The 19,697-nt window shown below is 48.1% G+C and overlaps 1 protein-coding gene across 1 annotated transcript in view; it reads right to left on the bottom strand.

Moving 5' to 3' along the window:
* Positions 1-19,697, bottom strand: part of tefu (Serine/threonine-protein kinase tefu) — a 155,896-nt gene that overhangs the window by 47,787 nt on the left and 88,412 nt on the right. Inside the window, exons 36-44 of the mRNA XM_089570615.1 lie at positions 17,927-18,097; positions 13,278-13,455; positions 11,885-11,984; positions 9,823-9,942; positions 8,175-8,493; positions 6,111-6,247; positions 2,851-3,026; positions 2,406-2,415; positions 1,634-1,759 (exon numbers count right to left, since the gene is read on the bottom strand). Coding sequence (XP_089426741.1) covers positions 1,634-1,759; positions 2,406-2,415; positions 2,851-3,026; positions 6,111-6,247; positions 8,175-8,493; positions 9,823-9,942; positions 11,885-11,984; positions 13,278-13,455; positions 17,927-18,097 — 1,337 coding nt within the window. The remainder of the gene's footprint in view (positions 1-1,633; positions 1,760-2,405; positions 2,416-2,850; positions 3,027-6,110; positions 6,248-8,174; positions 8,494-9,822; positions 9,943-11,884; positions 11,985-13,277; positions 13,456-17,926; positions 18,098-19,697) is intronic.

The raw sequence follows: 19,697 nt of genomic DNA, 5'->3' as shown, positions 1-19,697 counted from the left end.
CTGATTGCTGTGTTTTTGCTTTAAAAAAAATTTTTTTTCTAAATCGCGTGTATGGGCCGCACCCCGAAAATTGGCTCCCGAATCTGGAAAAAAAAGAGCGGCCCTTACACGCGTTTATACGGTAAATGGTGTGTAGTTCGGCTGGCTGACTGATAAGTGCAGCCGAAATCTGTCATCGCTCTGGGCTGGTGGCGAAGCTCCGAAAACGAAACTATGCGGCCAGACTAACGGCCTAGTGACGGGGGCCTGCCGATCATCAAATCACCTGCAGTTGTGTGCATATCAGAGGGGCGCCGGAACCAATGTAACATGCAATTCAGGCCTAGGGATGAATATCTGGGCGATTGGTTTGTAGAGGAGGTCATACTGTAGCACGGCACCACTTCCTAAGCACGTCCTAATTGACCGAAGCCAACCCCTGGGCATCTGAACAACTGACAAGCCCCCAGAGACGGGCATTTGGCAGGAATCTGGCGGTAGTTCACATTAATCGAATTAATAGGGGGTCAGGAGTAGGAATAAACGTTTATTTAGTTTGGTTGAATTAATGATGTTTTACTGTACAAAGTTTCAGCGACTGCTGCTAACTTCATAGAGGGTACGCATTCCTCTCGTGGCGGCGCAAGGTACTATCGGCAATGGTGCGTGCTTTTTATAGAATTTCAAACGTTTTTCGCAAATAAAATTTATTCATTATTCTAAGCAACGCAGGAAACACGGAAAAAAAGGAGAATAGACAAACCAAGCAGTGCTTGTTTTGCCTATTCTTCCCCTTTTGTCCGTGTTCCCTGCGCAGTTGTGAATAACGAATATGTACCAACTCGCCCAACTTTCTTCACTCAATAAAATTTATTTTCCGTAACACTTGACACAAGATTTGTAAAATCATTTAAAACAGGTCCAAATTCATACATTTTACGGAAAAGTCAGAGGAGCTGGCAGGCATGCTTCTGCAAACTGCATGTAGTGTCCCAGCCTATTTTCTCACACAAACAATGCGAACAAACCCGTTATCATACCTCTGAAAAAGACAAGTTCACTTATCTGATCCCAAGGGAACGGAAACGCAGCAGGGGGCAGCAGAAAGTTAGGTTGGCGGATGAGACTAAGAAGTTTGCGCGGATACAGCGGCCGCAGCTGGCAAAGGACAGGGTTAATTGGAGAGACATGGGAGAGACCTTTGCCTTGCGGTGGGCATAGTCAGGCTGATGATGAAGATTCAGGCATTGCCCACCCTGTTCACTCAAAAATTTCGAGGGGGCACTTCGGTGATCTAAAGTGCGATGAGTACGAAACCCACCGGGCACTGAATTTCCCTTGGATGTCCTGTGGACGTTTAGGATGTCCGTGGGACGTCCAAGCGAATTCCATTTTCCATTGGGAAGCCTTTACCGCAACGCCCTCCAGCGTCCTTACGCTAGACAAGGAGAACTGCATATGTGTTGCCACGAAGTCGACGTACATGCGGATGGGTGGCGCCATCTGTTGTAAATGCCACAAATCACAAATGTTTTATGTAACGGACAGACGGACACAGTCATGGCCACGAATACGAGCCATTAAAGGCTTTCGCCTTATAATAGATGCTTGAACCACAAAGAAGGTGCACATAAGGGGTTGGTGTTACACTCACCAGTAGTTGAGCAGCGCAACCCCTTCTTCCAAGACGGTGCACATCTGTGCCTTGGCCAGCAGCTGGTTCAGCTGCTGAGAAGAGCCGAGCTGAGGCATGGCAGACAGCTGGCAGCTCAGCAGCTCTCTGGGACAGCGAGAACACAAGTCCATCTAGTGAGTTTTTTTGCGATTGACTACGACGATGCGGTACGCAAAGCCCTTACTTCATTGCTTTGCACTGTACACTTTGAAACCCTTGAGGGTTGAATTTAAAAAAAAAAATTTCCGAGATGGTCACATTACTTCATTGCGGATTTTGAATGTACAAAATCAGAATTGGAAGGGTCATCGCTGTCGGTGTCAAGAGATGCGGCAGTGAGTTTGGCCGTACCGCCACTTTGCCGTGCATCTGAAGAACTAAAAGGCAACTCAGTAAACAAAGAGAACAAGAATACCTCATGAGCGTCGGTGACTAACAAGCTAAGAGCAGCGCCAATAAAAATAGAAATCAACCCCCCCCCCCCCCCCGGTCCTTGCTATAAAGATAAAAATCAAGTTTCGTGCGCCTCCGTTGCGATCACGCGGCGAAACCAAAACCACGCAAGGGCGTTGCCGCAGACCGCGCGACACGCTGAAGCTAGAAATCAGTTCTATTCATCTCCACAAGGAGGCAGCACAGTCAAATTTCAAATGCTTCTTGTAAGTCCTAGGAGGTGGCAGCACCTCCCAGTAAGCATCCATCGCCATTATGGCGCGAAATTTTAAACGGAGGGTTGAAACTGTTCTCGTACGGCAAAGACCCTGCAAGACGGAAAACCACCACCGTATATGGCAAAAACCTCAAAGGGTTAACTCATCTCTTTATGTCTCCCCATCCCTTTTTCGCAGTGCAGAGTAGCAAAGCGACTCCTTCTCCTGGCTACCCTCCCTGTCTTTCCTTCTCCCCCCCCCCCCCCCCCTCTTTTAAGTTCGTGCCTTGGCCAAACAAATTTCACAGAAGCACTTGCACACAGATACCTTCTGGAGTGCCTTGACAATGTGCAAGGAATGGCAAAATTTTGAATTTACGAAACCTGTACAGACACGAAATTTCAAACAGCAGCAAAGGACAGAATTAGTCTGCTCAACGAATAGCCATGACATGCAGCAAGTTTCAATTACGGGCACTAAGTGAACCATTATCTAATACGATTGTTTATTTTCGCTGGCGAGGAGATTTGGCATTTCCGTGTGCACAAAAATCAACATCGAGAGCCACAAGTGGAGGAGTCTCCAGAACAAAAACAACTCTCTCTCTCTGCAAAAAAACAACTTGCCTGCAAACGTTCATCCCCAAGGAAAGTCCCTCTGCTTCGTGGCACGCCATCGAAGACAGCGTAGTAAAGATGCCACGCTGGAACCCAGAGTCACTGCTGCAATGAAACCATATATGAAATTAGCCACATGGTATGCAAGTTAAGCAACATTTTACAAAATTATCATCATCATCATCAGCCTGACTAAGCTCACTGCAGGGCAAAGGCCTCTCCCATGTCTCTCTACTTAACCCTGTCCATCGCCAGTTGCGGCCACCGTATCCCCGCAAACTTCTTAATCTCATCCGCCTAACTTTCTGCCGCCCCCTGCTACTCTCGCCTTCTCTTGGAATCCACTCTAAGGACCAGCGGTTATCTTGCCTTCGCATTACATGCCCTGCCCAAGCCCACTTCTTCCTCTTGATTTCAACTAGGATATCATTAACGCGCGTTTGTTCTCTCACCCACTCCGCCCGCTTCCGATCTCTTAACGTTACACCTATCATTCTTCTTTCCATAGCTCGCTGCGTTGTCCTTAACTTAAGCTGAACCCTCTTTGTTAGCCTCGTTTCTGCCCCATAGGTGAATACCAGTAAAATCTAGCTGTTGAGGGACATTGGTAAACTGTGTTCATAGAAGGTTGCGGCCAAGTACTACACCAGCGTGGCCAAATCCTGTTCTGGTGAGGAAGTGCGTTGTCGGTTCTGGTCACTGAGATCAGGCTGCACTGTTACAACAAACAACACATCAAATACAGCAAACCACTTGACTATAAGAACTTGAAGGGATTTAGAACTTGTCTGTCACATCAGCGCTGCCCCTCAAAAAGGCTTTGTGAGCATGTTAGGGGTGTTCGAATGCTTGTTACATGAAAAGAGTAAATTATGTACTGTATCTGCAAAAAAAATAACTGCAGAGAGAATATTTACTTAGGTATGCATGATATGAGCTCAAGAGTGCCGGCACAAAACTACCTTCATACCACTTGAAAATGATGCTCGTATAGATTTTTTTTTTTCACAGCCTTCTTTTCCACTCATGCTAGTCTGCAGTGAGTGCTAATTGCGTAATGTTTTAAGTTCTGCTTTTCCGTGTGGCATGGGCTCTTATGGGGGAGAGCGGGTCTTGAAATAAAAATTTGTTTAATAAAGATAGCGTAATCTCCTGCCAAAATATGCGAAAATAACAAGCGTAATTAGCTAAATTCTTACGGGTCATTAGGACATTTTCTTTAAACACTTTTTGGTTTCGATTGAAATGAAGCCATAGCCCAAGGCATGACATCAGGAGCTATGCTAAGTATACTGTTTTTGAGGTAAGTGCACTCCACCACTAGACATTTGTGTAGTGCGGCAAAGCTTGTTGCCGCCTGCCATTAGGACGGGCACTGCGTGTTGCTGGGGATTATTATATCTGCTTTTTCGGCTCAGTTATTTTTAGTCGGAAAAGTCCGTAATGCTCGTTTGGTCCTTTCATCCCCTGATAGGTCAACAACTAGTCCTTGGGCGGAGGAGATTAAGAAGTCTGCGGGGATATGGTGGCTGCAACTGTCAAAGGACAGGGTTAATTGGAGAGACATGGGAGAGGCCTTTGCCCCGCAGTGGGCGCAGTCAGGCTGATGATGATGATGAGTCCTTTTTGAACGGCATCATCATTGTAGGATGCTCGCTGCCAGGCACCTGGTGGTTCGCATGTTCGTATCATCCGCCGCAGCTTGACATTTTAAAAATATATTTTGATATTTTAAAAATATCGTATTGCATACAGCTCACTCAGGCCGGGTTATTTTTAAAAGTCGTGTAACCACAAAATTCGGAACAACTGTACTCATATTATCGAGATTCTACTCTATTTACATGGTACTGTCTACCAGGAGCGTTCTAAGAACCTGTACCTTTATTTGGACTCCTGAAACTTAGGAACCATGACTCAATTTCAGCTGCAAGTATAACTTTGTTATGTTGAGGTTCAACATGTTGAGGTTCGACTGTGTACTACATAATTTTAATGTGATAGAGTTAAGGAGATTGTGAAGCAGAAAAGCGTCTTTGACAGTGGGCAAAAAATGAACAACAAAAAATCACCAGAGAACTAATCCACCCAAGCAGCACAGGTAGTCGGCCCAATATTGGAACTGGATGGTTTTACACTGGCCCTTTATAGGACCGGCATTTGAGAATATATTCCCAATACTGGGCCAATTAGCTGTGGAGGCAGATGGGCCACCTGGGCCATTTACGTAACCTTGTGGCGTCATCAGAACCTCTCCACCGGATTGCGAGCAAACTGCGCACTGTGGCAGCGGGCAGTTAAATTAACAACTGGTTGCAAGAGGTTGCTGGGGAGAGCAACCTGGGTTGCATAAGCAAGCCCCACCAATGGCAGCACCTGCCATAGCAGGGCAGTGGCGCATCGGTTAACCTCTGCACCACTGCACCAGGAGGGGTATGAGGACTCCCAGGGATCTGTGAATGCTAAGCAGAGAATGACCAACCCTGCATATATGGGCAATAACTCATTGAAGCTATTGCATCATACCCCTGAGGTGGGGATTAAGTGTCCCCTCCAATTCTTCAAATTAAAGCATTTAAATTGAGGTAAATTTATCACATTAATTACTGACAATTAATTACCACAAGGTGTGTGACAGAAAGTTAAATATGGGGAACAAGTTGCTCACAGCTCATTACCACAAACTCTCTATGAGCTGGCAATGGGGTTTGAGTCCGTTTTCTACTCTCACTACTCTCTGCGGATGACATCAGAGGGCAACAGCTTTGGGATAGTATATCATCGAGCTGAAGTCTGGTGGCTTTTTCCAAAAAGGCTGCCACCATCTGGAAGACGTTGAAGTAACGAGCGTTAGCTGTTTGGTTAACTAGAATTGATATGAATGAGATTCATACATCATACTCACATAGTTCCCTCTCTACCCACCATATTGGACCGTGATGTAATCATTGGCACATGCCAGGTGGTTGTTGCTACAATGCCATTGTAGATGGCGCTACAAGTCTCAATGCGAGATGTGCTGATTTCTAGTTGCTGCCACAGATGGCGCTGTGATCTCAGGGTGGTAGCAGACCCCACGAAATCTCGAAACGTGATGAGTAAGAGCTCACGCTCTTAAATTGATAGTGCGGAAAAGGAGATGATTGCTTGAGGCTGCAAAGGAGGAAATAGGTGCGTGCTACCACCCACCCGTGGTGAGTTGGGAGGCGGCAGTCCCAGTCGGCTAGGCGCCACGCACACTCAGCCTGAAGCTCGGTGAGGTCGGGTGTCTCGCAGCCGTTCAGGTAAGTGGACAGGGTGTGGTAGAGGCCGCACTGCTTCAAGGCCTGTCAGGGAGGAACAACCACGCAGCCACAAATCATGTTCTCTTTCTTCTTTGGTTATGCACTTGGTTTGCCGCTGGCGGTACGCAGACTCTATTTGTCTGGTACACTAGACATGACCACAGCGTTCTGGAAAAATCAAAATCCCGCATGGCCATTTCCACAAAGAGATTACCGTATTTACTCGCATAATAGGCGCACTTTTTTTCCAGAAAATTCGGCTCAAAGTTCGGGGTGCGCCTATTACGCGGGGTAAAATTTCCGGAAATTTTTCGACTCGCAAAATTGAACACACCGCGTAAACGCATTCGTGTACGGGCCGCACCCCGTTTTCGCGAAGAAAATACCGTATTTACTCGCATAATAGGCGCACTTTTTTTCCAGAAAATCCGGCTCAAAGTTCGGGGTGCGCCTATTACGCGGGGTAAAATTTCCGGAAATTTTTCGACTCGCAAAATTGAACACACCGCGTAAACGCACTCGTGTACGGGCCGCACCCCATTTTCGCGAAGAAAATGTTAAAAAAAAAAAAGGTCCGTGTAAGGGCCGCACCGAAACTTTCGGAATGCATGCGCCGAGGCCTCCGCGATCAGCTCTGGCTGCGCGCAACGGCCGCTTGATCGCGGAGGCCACACACGCGCACAGGAGCTTCCAGACGCCGCCCAAGGCCAAGCTCATCATCATCATCATCATCGTTTTCCTCCGCCGCGAGCTTTCGCTATCTATATCGCCATCAGCATCTCCAGCTCGTTCTTTTTTTGTTGTTGTTGTTGCTGTCAAGTGCCGGGATTTGCGGTAGCGCGATAGTTATCGTGGTTTATGGCTTTGCCGCGGAGCGTTGATGTTTTAGCTTGACAGGCAAGCACCTTAACAGCTACACGGCTGGGAGTTTGCTCTCGAACGCGGCAAGCGTGCGGCAGGTCGGAAAATACGACGTGGCCGAGAAGTGCGGCAGCTGCGACTGCGGCGTCCCTAAATTTTCGTACGCGACTCCAAGCGCCGAGGTTTTCGCGGGCCTAAGTCGGGAACGTTTCCGGCTGGAGATGAAGCTTTCCAAACAGACGTTTAAAGTGAGCATCCCTGAAAACTGTGTGCGGCTGTTCTACGCGATGTCGTTGTACGCGATGTCGTGCTGTGGGTCCGCAGCAGCTGCGACGGCAGCAGCACTAGTAGGGACTAGTAGTCAGTTCAGCAAAAACTTTGTTAAAATAAAGATTGGGAAACGGGGGGGTAGCGAGGCGTCGGCTTGCAATCGTGTAAATACAGTATTGATCACAGTGCCAAGTTCGGGGTGCGCCTATTATGCGCGGAAATAAAAAAATCTGATTTTTCGCGCCCTAACTAGGGGTGCGCCTATTATGCGAGTGCGCCTATTACGCGAGTAAATACGGTACTGGCATTTTAGGCAACTTGCTATATAAATGCAGGTAAATTCCGCACTTTTCTTCCAGATTTAAAGGCCAATTTTAGAGGTGTGACCCATGCATGCGATGTGCGAAGACTATCGTTTGTGTCATCCGTTTTTTTTTTCTTCCAGCCTGCAGCCTAAAAGATGCCGTTCGCTGGTGCCAACAGAGAAGGATTGCGCAGTATTAAAGTGGCTGCCATGAAAGAAAACAGCACTGAAGCTCATGAATGCCTCAGCTTCACCTGCATCATGTGCACTTCCTCCTTGCTGCTGATCCTTTCCGCTGACTGCTGCTCAGATAGCGTGTAACGTGTAAAAGCGCGTAAAAGCTTATACGCTTTCACGTGTAAAAGCATGCGCCCTTTAGAGCAGGTTAAAGAGGCTCTAAACTTTAACTCTGCAAGAGCTGTGTAGCGTGCGTTCATTTCTGAACACTGCATGCATTCGGAAGGATCTGCCAGTCCTCTCTGAGCACTATTTTTAAGATTCTTAAGCAACACACAACAGCGGTCTTCCACTCACGTGTGCCAGGCGGGCGTTGCGGCCCGTGGCCTCCAGGTCGGCCCGTGCCAGCAGGGTGGGCCAGCAGCGGCCTCCCCGCTGCTCGGCCCAGTGGCGCCACAGGGTGCGCCCCGACCGCCCGTCCAGTGCCAGGCAGCGACAACCGGCCAGCGCATCTGGGTCCCCAAGGCCCGACAGGGCACTCAGCAGCACCGACTGGACCGTGACCGCCTCCTGCTGCTGGCCACCACTGCTGGAGACTCTCCAGTGAAGCAGCGGTGCCCAGGTTGCGTGGTAGTCCTCCTCTGCTGCACCGGGGGACAAGGACTGCTGGCGGTTCCTGGGTGGCGCACATCAGGGCAGAGAGCATGAACAGCGATGCCTGATGTGCGAACAACTGATTGCTTGACAAAATAAACAAAAATTAAGGACACAATCGCCTTAAGTGTGCTGTGAATGATGGTGACAGTTGTGCCCTGACTTTCGCTTGAGAGAATTCGCTGTTGAAGGAAGTGGTCAAGAAATGGTTTTGAGAGGTGGCTGAGAGGCGTCATATCTGGTGAAAACTGAGCGAGACCTGCACCTTGTCCCCGAGGGGTAAATATGGAGGAGCTGTCACACTTGCCGCTGCATTAGTGGTGAGAAAGAAAGGAGACGAGAGAGCGCATCTTTCCTAACAAAGCGCAATCACATCTATACTAATTTTTGTCGGGGAGCTCTGCCAAACATGGCGCATGATCAAACCTGTTGTCAGAAAACCTTGCTTCTCAGGCACCAAGCCAGATTAGCAGAAAATGAGCAACTCTCATTTATGTCTCCAAGATTTTGTGCAACATAAAACAGGCAATAAACAAGACTAATGCGAGCCGATGCCTTTGTTCAACTGCCTGTCTTATGCTGCAATGGATCTTTCATCTTCCACGGAGTGTACACAAGCCAACTTTCAGTTTGGCGAACCGAAGCCTAAATGAATGAAATCTCAGAGTGGCGGTTTGTACAGCTGCGAAAGTGAGTGAGCGGACATTACAAAATATGCATGTGGGCTAACAGTACTGGATAGCTTCCTCTACAAGGTTTGGTTCTTTTTATATCAGAAACACACTCACTCATGTGCATTGATTTTTCACCACAGAATATTTCAAAACATTCATTGCTAGATGCCAGATCAGCGGTTACTGCTACAGTTACAGTGGTTAAATAGGTTTTTTTTTTTTTGAGAAAAAGAAATGGGGCAGAAATTTTCTCACATCTCAGTGGACACCAGCGCTGTAAGGGAAGGGAGGAAGGTGGGAGCGATAAAAGAAAGAGAGAAAGAGGTGCTGCGGGCACGGGCTGTGCGCATAAGCATGAGGTGGTCGCCTGATCGCAGGGAAGAGCTGTGTACGGTTACATGATCAATCAATCAATCAATCAATCAATCAATCAATCAATCATTTTTATTCAAGACAATAATACAAAACTATTGTCTTGGGGGACGTGACAAAAGGCGGAAAAGTGCCTGACGAGATGATCATGGGTGAGTGTGATCATGGGCAAGAGATATACCGTGAGGCATGTGCAGATGGTGGTCAAGTGATTGTGAGCAGACCTTCATGTCACTTTTGGAGGACATCACAGGTGTGCCTCTCACTTAAAAAAAAATAAACAAGCAGCCAGCACACAGACTCACCAGTCCCACCAGAGTTCCACGCACTGCACGGCCATGGCGTGGTTGCCACAAAACTCAGCCGCCTGGGCCGCTTTGAGCAGGTCTACCTTGAGCCTGAAGCCACTCCAGAGGGTTGTGGCACTGCAATAAAAATCGCACAGCTTCAGCACCACCCATGTCATTGTGCTGTGAAATGAGGTTCTAAAACAGACTCTGGCACAGTGAAACGCCGCTACAACTAATGCCACGAAAGCGAAATTTCCGCCATGGCAAAGTACTTCCCCGTCAACAAACCATACAACGCAATGCAATTATTTCCCCCCACAATGAACAATTTTCAGAGCGAGGATCTACATCAACGCAATTCTTCCGAGTAAGCGGTCGATTTTTAATTTTTTTTTCCGCATCCACATGTCCGTATATCTCGTTAGGTTTCACCAGAAACGGCTGCCGAAGACAGTTTGCACTTGCAATAGCGCAGGTGACGTTCCCTGCGGAATCAGAATTAATGTGCAGAAATGTGCGCATAAAGATGCGATGCGGCGCACGACTGCTGCCGACAGATATTCCACTGGCTCGGACTCCGCGTTTGTGAACCGCAGTCGTTGGTGTAGAAAGTTTGTAGAAATTTGTAGAAAATTTCAATGTGGTAGCCTGGAAATCATGTCATCCAGAAACATTTTTAACTGGAAGAAAAATAGTGCAGCAACCTCTATGGGACACTTGTTACTGCCTGCTATTTCGAGCACATGAAACGGAAAGATATTGAGGTTTTACAGTACTATGACTTTCCCCTCCTCTATCTCTCCCGGCCCCATCCTCCCAATCCAGAGTAGGCTGTGCAGCACTGTCTAGGCCACAAAGATAAGAAGATCAGTTGCCGCTGCAAATTCCATCAAGAAATCTGAGCTGCCCCCTTCCAATTTGTGACTTTAGGTTTAAGAAGACAGCTTGGCAAGCTTGACCGTAACACCTCTCGGTGTTCTTGCGAAGCCACAAACTTGATTAAACAGGTGCCATTTTTTTTTTTTTCACTATGATGCCAATCGCCAAAGCAGATGCAAGGTCGTACAATAACATGACGATTGCTGCAGAACCCTTGGGTTCCTTTGCTGCGCTTCTTGGGTTACCCAAGCACAAAATTCGTGCATTTCTCAATGCCTGTTTTTGCTTGACCAATTTATTTTGCTAACCACGGCACTTTTTTAGAGGTCATGTCGCTGCATGTTTTTTTTTTTTTCATTTCTTCTGCATGCATGAGTGCATCTCAGGAGGCAAGAGACGAGAGATGAGATGTGTAGGGTTGCTTAACACCGTTCAGAAGCTTCTGGGATTCCTGCAGCCTGCAAAGACTGAGAACCCAAGGTTTACAATGCCGAATGTTACATTCTCAGATGACCATGTTTTAGAGCGCAGCTCTTAGCCGCCCGTTCCTGCGTTGAGCATCGCTGTTGCGTAACTGAGCGCAGAGAGCAGCGAAGAAAGAAAGACAACGGTAACGAAGAGAGTGAAAGGAGGAAAGTGGAGAAGGATGGAACGGCGACAGCGTGAAGAACAGAGGAGAGCAGAGTGCACCATCGACTGCACACTGATGACATCACTGATAAGGTCCGCAACGCCCGTCAAAGATGGCGCCACTAGCAGACAGCTGGCAACTATGGAGATTGCGCGGAGTTCCACTGGCTCTCTCCGACTACAGTGACAACAAAGAGAGCACGAGGAGGAAAGCAGAGAACAAGAGAATGGTGGCAGTGTGAAGAGTAGAGATGAGCGCACTGGTCGTTCGCCTGAGGCAAGGCTACTTGGTGGTGGACACTGTACACACTGCCCAAGTCGAAACCTAGAGCCGGTTCCATTTGACACCACGTGTTCCGTATGTGATTGCCTATGATTCAAGTACCGCAGCAGCTGCGCACAAAAATAGCCTTATCGAGAAGCGCAATTGTCAGTTAATTTTTTACGTGCCATAACCAAAAAAACTTGTGCATTCCCTTGCTGGCCAAAGTGGATACTCACGCTGCACTTCGCTTGTCACTCTTACAATAGCATTCCAAAAGTATGTCATACAAAGTGTTACACCGACCTTGCCTTCCGGCGCACCACCATCCGTTCCACAGTAGACATCACCACGGCCACAGATGCACGAGAACAGTACACCAGGCCGCTCACCGAATCGGTGCTCACTGGGAAGGTGACAACAGCAGGTGCGCAGTAACAGGTCAGTGACCTAGCACACCCTTACTGTATTTTTTGTAGAAATAACTTCTTCTCCTTTCTAAAAAACCTTTCTAAAAAAAAAACCCAACAAATTAGACACACAAAAAGAATAGAATGTGCATGGCATTTTGGTTCATTGTTTGAATGACCAGTTCCAAGTAAACAGCGTAACAGATGGTATTTATGTAGAGCATGAGGTCATAGGCGTATGTATAAGAACGAAGGTCCCATGCCAATATATCACTAATGACATTTTAATGGTGTCATAATAGAAGTTTAACATCATTTTGAGACCAAATCAGTACAATGCATGGTTTATTTTTATGCTTCCCTTGCTGTAATACCCCATCAAGAGGTCTTTAAGGGTTAGTAAATGATAACGATGGGTATATATTGCAACTGATGTCACATAGTGGTTACTGCACTCCGGAGAGCAGGAATACGGCGAAAATGGCTTCCAAACAAAACTCTTTATTGGGCTGACGTGTGCCTGCAGAGAGCTGAATTAGTCGGTGGCAGCGTAGCAACAAACGAGCTCGATGGTCGTCGAACTGAATGCCCGCCGCTCTCGGCCGTGCTGCATTTAAAGCTTACAGCGAACTTTCCAGATAAAGCATGCAAAGTTACTAGAACATTCAGGAAAAACGCAGAAGTAGCTCCACCTGGATGTGATCAACAGAGATAAATCTGGTTGCTTATTGCATCATGAAGTGATAAAGCGGCGTGCCTGCAGCTTTGAAGAATGGACGAAGAAACATCACAAAGATTGCTGGAAAAAAAACAGCGCTGAGACGAGGGACAAAGAAATAAGAAGACAACAGGACCGGCGCTGACTATCAACTAAAAGTTTATTAGAAACAACACGCAATATATACTCCATCGACAGCCAAGAGCGCATGGCAACACCAAAAGCTATAGTGATACATCAATCACCTGGTGTTGCCATGCGCTCTTGGTGGTCGATGGAGTATATATTGCGTGTTATTTCTAATAAACTTTCGGTTGATGGTCAGCGCCGGTCCTGTTGTGTTCTTTCTTTGTCCCTCGTCTCAGCGCTATTTTTTTCCCAGCAGTATGTACCAACTAGCTCAACTCTCCGTTTTATCACAAAGATTCGCGGCAATATTTTTCAAAAACTGAATAATGAACAAAGAAACACTACAAAGATTCGCGGCAATATTTTCGAAAAACTGAACAAAGAACGTGAGCGAAAGACTTGTTCAACAACATCGTTTCATTTGTGCTCCGAGGCAGTGTACCTGGCTGAGAGGAGATGGTGGAGGAAATGGTGGACTGGCTCTGGGCCTCGTCCTTGGCTCGGCTCTCTGCGTGGCGCTCTAGGAAGGTGCCGACGCCTGACACGACCGCATCCCAGTGGGTGCCCTCGTCTGCCAGCATCTCCACCACAAAGGGAAACAGCAGCTCGCACAGGTCCGCCTGGAAAAAAGGCCAAATTGGTTTCCACAACTCACTCCCACGTAGGAAAAACAGGTACAAAAACCCTGTCATCAATGCAAATGAGAAGCTTTGTTCATGAGCTGTGCACTGGTAGCAAAACAACATGCTTGCAAGAGGGTGAGCACAAACCTTGCCGCGGTGGCTCAGTGGTTACGGCACTCGGCTGCTGACCCGAAAGATGCGGGTTCGATCCCGGCCGCGGCAGCTGAATTTCGATGGAGCCGAAATTCTAGAGGCCCGTGTGCTGTGCGATGTCAGTGCACGTTAAGGGGAGACACTGGTCTTAAAATGAAAATTTTTATTATTAGAGATATTGTAATGAAATTAGGTGTGCATATGTATTTCTTCCTCCTGTTTTCAAAAATGTAATTAGTTTCTGCCTATCTCAATTAGTTCTCAACTTATGGGAAAATAACTGAAGCCTAATTAGGTAATTTCTTACGGGTCATTAAGATACTTTCCCTCAATATTTTTTGGTTCTGATTGAAATGTAGCTGTAGCCAAAGATCTGCCATGTGGAGCTATGCTATTTATATTGTTATTAAGGTACATCATCATATAAAAATATTCAATTATGTCGATGCATCACAATTCTGGAATATAATTAGCTGGTATTATTGTCTGCAAAATTTGATATGTTCGACTTAGAAACATAGAAATAGCATAGCTCCACAGTTCAATTCTTTCTGAATTCAACGGTGTAAAATTTATTAAAATTGGACCACAAAAACATAATGAAAAGTTCCGTAAGGCTAGTGACATTGGCAAAAAACGTGAAGCTGAGAAAATCGCATTTAAAGTTTTGACACTGACTACAGAAAATTTTGTGAGGAATCTTCAACAACGGATTTTATTTAGATGTTCCCTATCTATTTCTCTACAAAGCAAAACAAAAAGCGTCTTATTCCATCCAAGGAAACATTAATAAAAAAAATGTCAAAGGTGTAAGCGTGATGAAGTTGTAAAAAAAATTTCTCATGAAGTTATCGGTAGATTTTTTTTAGAGACAATGGAGTGTAGGGCTGCGGTGTTGAGCTCTAAAGACAATATTTTGAACCCTGAAAACTGTTTTTTGAGAGACCCAGCAGTCCGGAGCCAAGGAGATCCGAGCCCCCACCATGGCAAGCAGTTAGGTGGTCCTGAGAAGGACCGTTGGGTGTGACGTTCAGCACGTCTGCTCTGTCTTCGAGAAGAACCACCTGGATGTTAGGCAGCACGCTGTCCTGTGCCTCTGCAGAACGTCTCTATAGCAGTCCAGGACTATAATCTTTAGTTGCTCCTGTTTTGTGCCGCCTTGTCAGAGTCTCTTTCATATCAGTGCTCTTTTGATGAGACCCATTTGCCTTGCGCAAACGCAGGGCGTCTTTCTCTAGGCTTCGCCGAACAAGGCAGCCACCAGCAGTGTAGCCCAGACTTGCAGTGATGGACTGATTGGTTGCCCTCCTTCCTTGGTTATAGATGGCAACAGCCTCAGCAGCGGCCCGCTTCACACTTTTCAATGAAGCATTCCCATTCTTGGAAGCTTGTGTCCAAATGAGAGAGTGTAGGCTTTCACTCGCATTCTGCGTCCTTCCCTCACTGCAGCGTGCCAACAAGTTCTCATCGCTGAGCCTTGCAAACACTGGCTCCAGAGCAGCCCCAACACAAGCCGGGAGGGCACTCTTGTGTGGAGGTGGAAGCTCACCATTGGCCAAGGCTCTATTAAACTTGCACCAAGAGTCAGCACCCTCAGGGCACTTGGAATGGTTTGGGACATCATCTGTAGACATCATGTGTAGGAGTATAGCGTCCACTGCCTTCTTCATGCCTGGAACATCATTGCTGTTGCTCCTCAGGGCATAGCCGTAGTAGTTTGTGATCTTCTTGATCTTGTCCTGTGTCAGCCGGCCTCTTCCACCAAGAGACTCACCTTGAGCCTTCTTTTTGTCAACCAGGTTCCGCAGAGCAGTCCCCATTCGCTTATGGACGTGGTTGATACAATCTTTCTTTTCAACCTTTATGAAGCCATACACTTCTGCTTCTGATAAAGCATGAAAAGTACGGCTGTCTCCATCAGAGAGGACGGTCGTGTAGCGCAGACCATGCTTAGCCAGAGACCTCTGAAACATGGTCAGCGCAGCCTCCACTTCCATGCGGCCAGAGTTGCAGTCAATGTTTCGCTGGCACTCGTGGGTGGCGAGCCAGTCACAGTACCCATCATCTTGTGGCTGTGGTCCCACGGCACATCCGAGGCAAAAGTTTGAATAAACAACGTGGTCGATCACCAGACCAGTGTAGAGCTCAACAATGCAGCCCACACTTATGTGGGAGCTACGACCTCGGGTCATCCAAGAGCCATCAAAAATAACGTCAATATTCCCAACTGGGTTCAAGAAATCTCTATATAGATCCTTGATGACTGCCACACTGGCAGCTTCGCTTGCAGTCGCTGTGCTCTCGCAGGCTTTCACGAAAGTTTTCAGGTGTCCCTGAAAGGTCTTGTGGTGCAGACCTCGGTGCGACAGGTTCATAGAGGCGCAAAAGTCGGCAAGGGCAGTCACGCCTTTGCCTATCGTCTGTATGCCCTTCATGGCCCTCATGTTTACTTCGAAGGGAGTAATGTTGGCAGTTCCACTTACTCGTGGGGAAGAAAACTGCTTCTTCTCGAAGTTGCAACTGCCGCAGACGAGCTGGAGCTTTACAGCTAAGCCGTACTCCTTGTCTGATGCCTTGCTCAAAGTCAGACTTGCAGTGCCGCAGGTTCCGCACTTCGATTGCGCGAAAAAGTTGTTCAAAACTTTCATATCCACAATCACAAACTCAGTACCAGCATCACCGGTCTGGCACTCCGCGCTGACACCAAGAAGTTCGAACTTGCGCTGGGTCGCTGACTTTTCCGACAGCGCGGACTTCGCGTGCGCCGATCGCTCAGCAAGCTGCGCCTGCTCCGCCGCTGAGTAGTACGCGGCATCAACACGAACTGTACCGTGATCCGGGATGCAGTTCGTGGTGGAACTTGGTCCCGCGGTGTCATCAGCTAGCAGCGTGGCTGACGTTCCCGGCAGATCGAGCGAGTCCGGCACCGGCTCCAACGCAGGTCCCGACGGCGCACATGTGGCCGACGCCTTCGGCTTTTTGTTCCACGCTCGCTTCTTACGGCTTCCAAAAGCTCGTTGCGTGCACGGTTTAAGTCGGCTGTCTCCCGTCATCTCGCTCGCATGGAAAAACTCCAGGCACAAAGCAGAAATGCGGCGCGAAGAGAAAAAACAAGCGCAAAAGCAGACGCGCACGAAGCGGCAGCCACGGCAGCGAACGCAAAAGAGAAAGAAAAAAAAAATGACGCGCCGGTCACGCGCCGGTCACGCCAGCCAATGGCAGGCGCGGAACGGCGCGCTTGAAAAGCGCGCCGTGCGCGAGCCAATCAGCGACCCGGAAACGGCCTTCGGAAAACCGGCCAGGGCAGCCGTTTGGCTTGAGCGACGCCATTTTGAGAAGTCGCGAATCGCGCACAAAGAAAACAGCTTCAAATCAAGCCCAAGATGGCGGCGATCGGCTGGCTGCTGCGTCCGTGGCGCGCGCGGGAAGTTCGAACAAATTTCGCCCTTTTGAGGGCATTTCGTGGCTGCCTTGGTATATTGAAAGCAGATTTTATCGCATTTCCCGGCCGAATTTAGCGTTAATAATTTGAGAATAGGTGCTCGAAAGGTTAAACTTTCCGAAAATGAGTTTTGCTCAAAATCGATTTTTTGACCATTTTTGACTGTTCTAAGACCCGCGTCTCCCCTTAAATAATCCCAGGTGGTTGAAATTTCCGGAGCCCTTCACTACGGCGTCTCTCATAGACTGAGTCGCTTTGGGACGTTAAACCCCAATAAACCAACCAACCAACAAACCTTGCCATTTTATAACATTTTCACATTGCTTTCCTATCTCATATTTTTCGCCAGTGGTTCTCAAATTGGGTCCCGTGGAACCCTTGCATATCCAGGACTGCTTTCTGGGTTCCTTGAGCTACCGAGCCCAAGTACCTGGGTTTGAACCCGACCACGGCGGCCGCGTTTCTATGGAGTCGGAACAGAACGGAACATATGCTGTGCAATGTCATGTCAGTGCATGCTAAAGATGACCACCTTATTCCAGAGACCTCCACACTCATCCTCTCCTTCTTCTTTCACTCCCACCTTCCTCCTTCCCTACCACCCAGTTCTGGTGTCCACTGAAATATGTGAGGCAGATACTGCACTATTTCCTTCCCTCAAAAACCAATTTTAACCAATTTCAACCTCGAGCACTTAAATCCCTGCAGGCCTTTATTCTGTTAGTATGTGTGTATTTGCACAGGGCAGACTGTTTTATTATGCCAGCCAGTCATTATTAATCGATTCGGCCATTTTTTAAGGCGTCATACATTACGGCAAGTCATATTCGAACACCAAGACTGACATGCTAGTCTCAGCCGACGTCTACCTACCGCCACTTGGCACAGGGGTAGCAATGCCCAGAAGACCTGGTCATCACAGCAGCGCACCAATGTGCACACCAGGTTCTGGATCCAGGCAGCCGGGTCACACGCTCCATCAGGCACCCACAACTCCAAGCATGACAAGTCAGAGGGGCCAGTCGGCCGTTCTAGGAGCCGAGCCTATGATAGCAATGAGAATAATGAGAGAAAGGCTTGTTCAACAACATCATTTCGTTTGTGCTCAGAGGCAGTGTACCTGGCCCATAACCAGGCAGACCTCTCCTTTATTCATTAATGCCTCTCTCTCTCTTTTCTTTTTTGCACACTAACATCACGGCACACACAAAGACCACGATGTTCAACCCAAGAGCCTGCCGCTTGTTAAGGGCACAAATGTAGTACAGTCGACGACCGATTTTTCGGACTCTCTAGGGACCGCGAAAACGACCGAAAAATCGGGCAGTCCGGAAAATCAAATTTCACCGAAAAAATCACGAACTTATTACCACTATGCCGGAGAAAGCGGCCAATTGTATTGCACACATTCTAAAGCTCCTCATGACTATATTTCTCCGCGCGAAATACCGTATAAACGCGTATAAGGGCCGCACTTTTTTTTTTCCAGATTCGAGGGCCAATTTTCGGGGTGCGGCCCATACACGCGATATGCGAAAAAAAATTTTTTTTTAAGTAAAAACACACCAACCAGGGAATGAGCGACATTTATTCTACGTTCAATCGTCACTCGCGAAGTATTTAGACTCCTGAGCTGGTGCTGCGCTCTGGTGCACGCTCATGCCAAAAGAAGCCGCGCAGCATGTCCGCTGTCAACGCGTAGCCGTTGTTCCGAAATTCCATCACATAGAGGAGCAGCTCTTCTTCCAGTTCAGGAAACTCGCACGGCTTGACTTGGAAAGCGCGCTTTTTGCAGCTTGTGTTTCTCTTTTGGTTGCACCATCATCGGACGCACTTCTCGGCCACGTCGAATTTCCCTCCCGCCGCACGCTTACCGACCGCGTTCGAGAGCTAACTCCCAGCCGTGTAGCTTAAGGTGCTTGCCCATCGCGCTAAAACTGTGAAGCTCGGCGGCAGCACGCGAAAGCCACTATCACGGCGAACGCGCTAACACGCATGCTAACACGCCACGAAAGGCTGGAGCTGGCGATACTGATGCCGATGTGAACAGCGGAAAATCGCGACCGAGAAAAATGTTGATAATGATCATGGCGCCATCCATAGACGGCACTTGGAAGCTCTGGTGCGCGCGCGTGGCCTCCGCGAACGGCGCAGCGCCGGAGCAGATCGCGGCCGCGATAAGATCGGGCGGCGCGCCCGAAGGCGCTTCGATCGCGGAGGCCACGGCGTGCGCGTAGCCTCCGCGATCATATTCGCGTTCCGTGTTCGGGACTAAAGACTCGGCACAGATGAGTTCCGTGAACTCAGACTACGGTTCAAGTTCGTGCGGTGGAAGACATTCAAGGCCAGTACGAATTCGAAAACACGCGAGCGCAATGTGCCGACTCGCGCAGAATTTGAGCGTCGCAAGAGGCTCCCTTTAAGCTTGAATTTCGTTTTGCTTGATCAAGTTTTCGATATCTCCTGCAGTCTGAATTAATGAGGTTCCACTGTACACATTATATGGCGGCTTGGGTGCTGGCGGCGAGTGCGAACGAGGTCCGAAAAATCGAGTGGTCAGTTGCGGTGCGTCCGAAATTTCAAGCGCTCTTACACATTGGCTCTATGGGCCATGTCGCGGTGCCGCGAAAAAGTCCGAATAATC

This window comes from Amblyomma mixtum, chromosome 1, assembly GCF_055824585.1.
Source record: "Amblyomma mixtum isolate Tamu chromosome 1, ASM5582458v1, whole genome shotgun sequence".
Lineage (NCBI taxonomy): Eukaryota > Metazoa > Arthropoda > Arachnida > Ixodida > Ixodidae > Amblyomma > Amblyomma mixtum.
The sequence above is the reverse complement of the archived record's forward strand: the minus strand, read 5'-3'. Positions and strand labels throughout refer to the sequence as shown.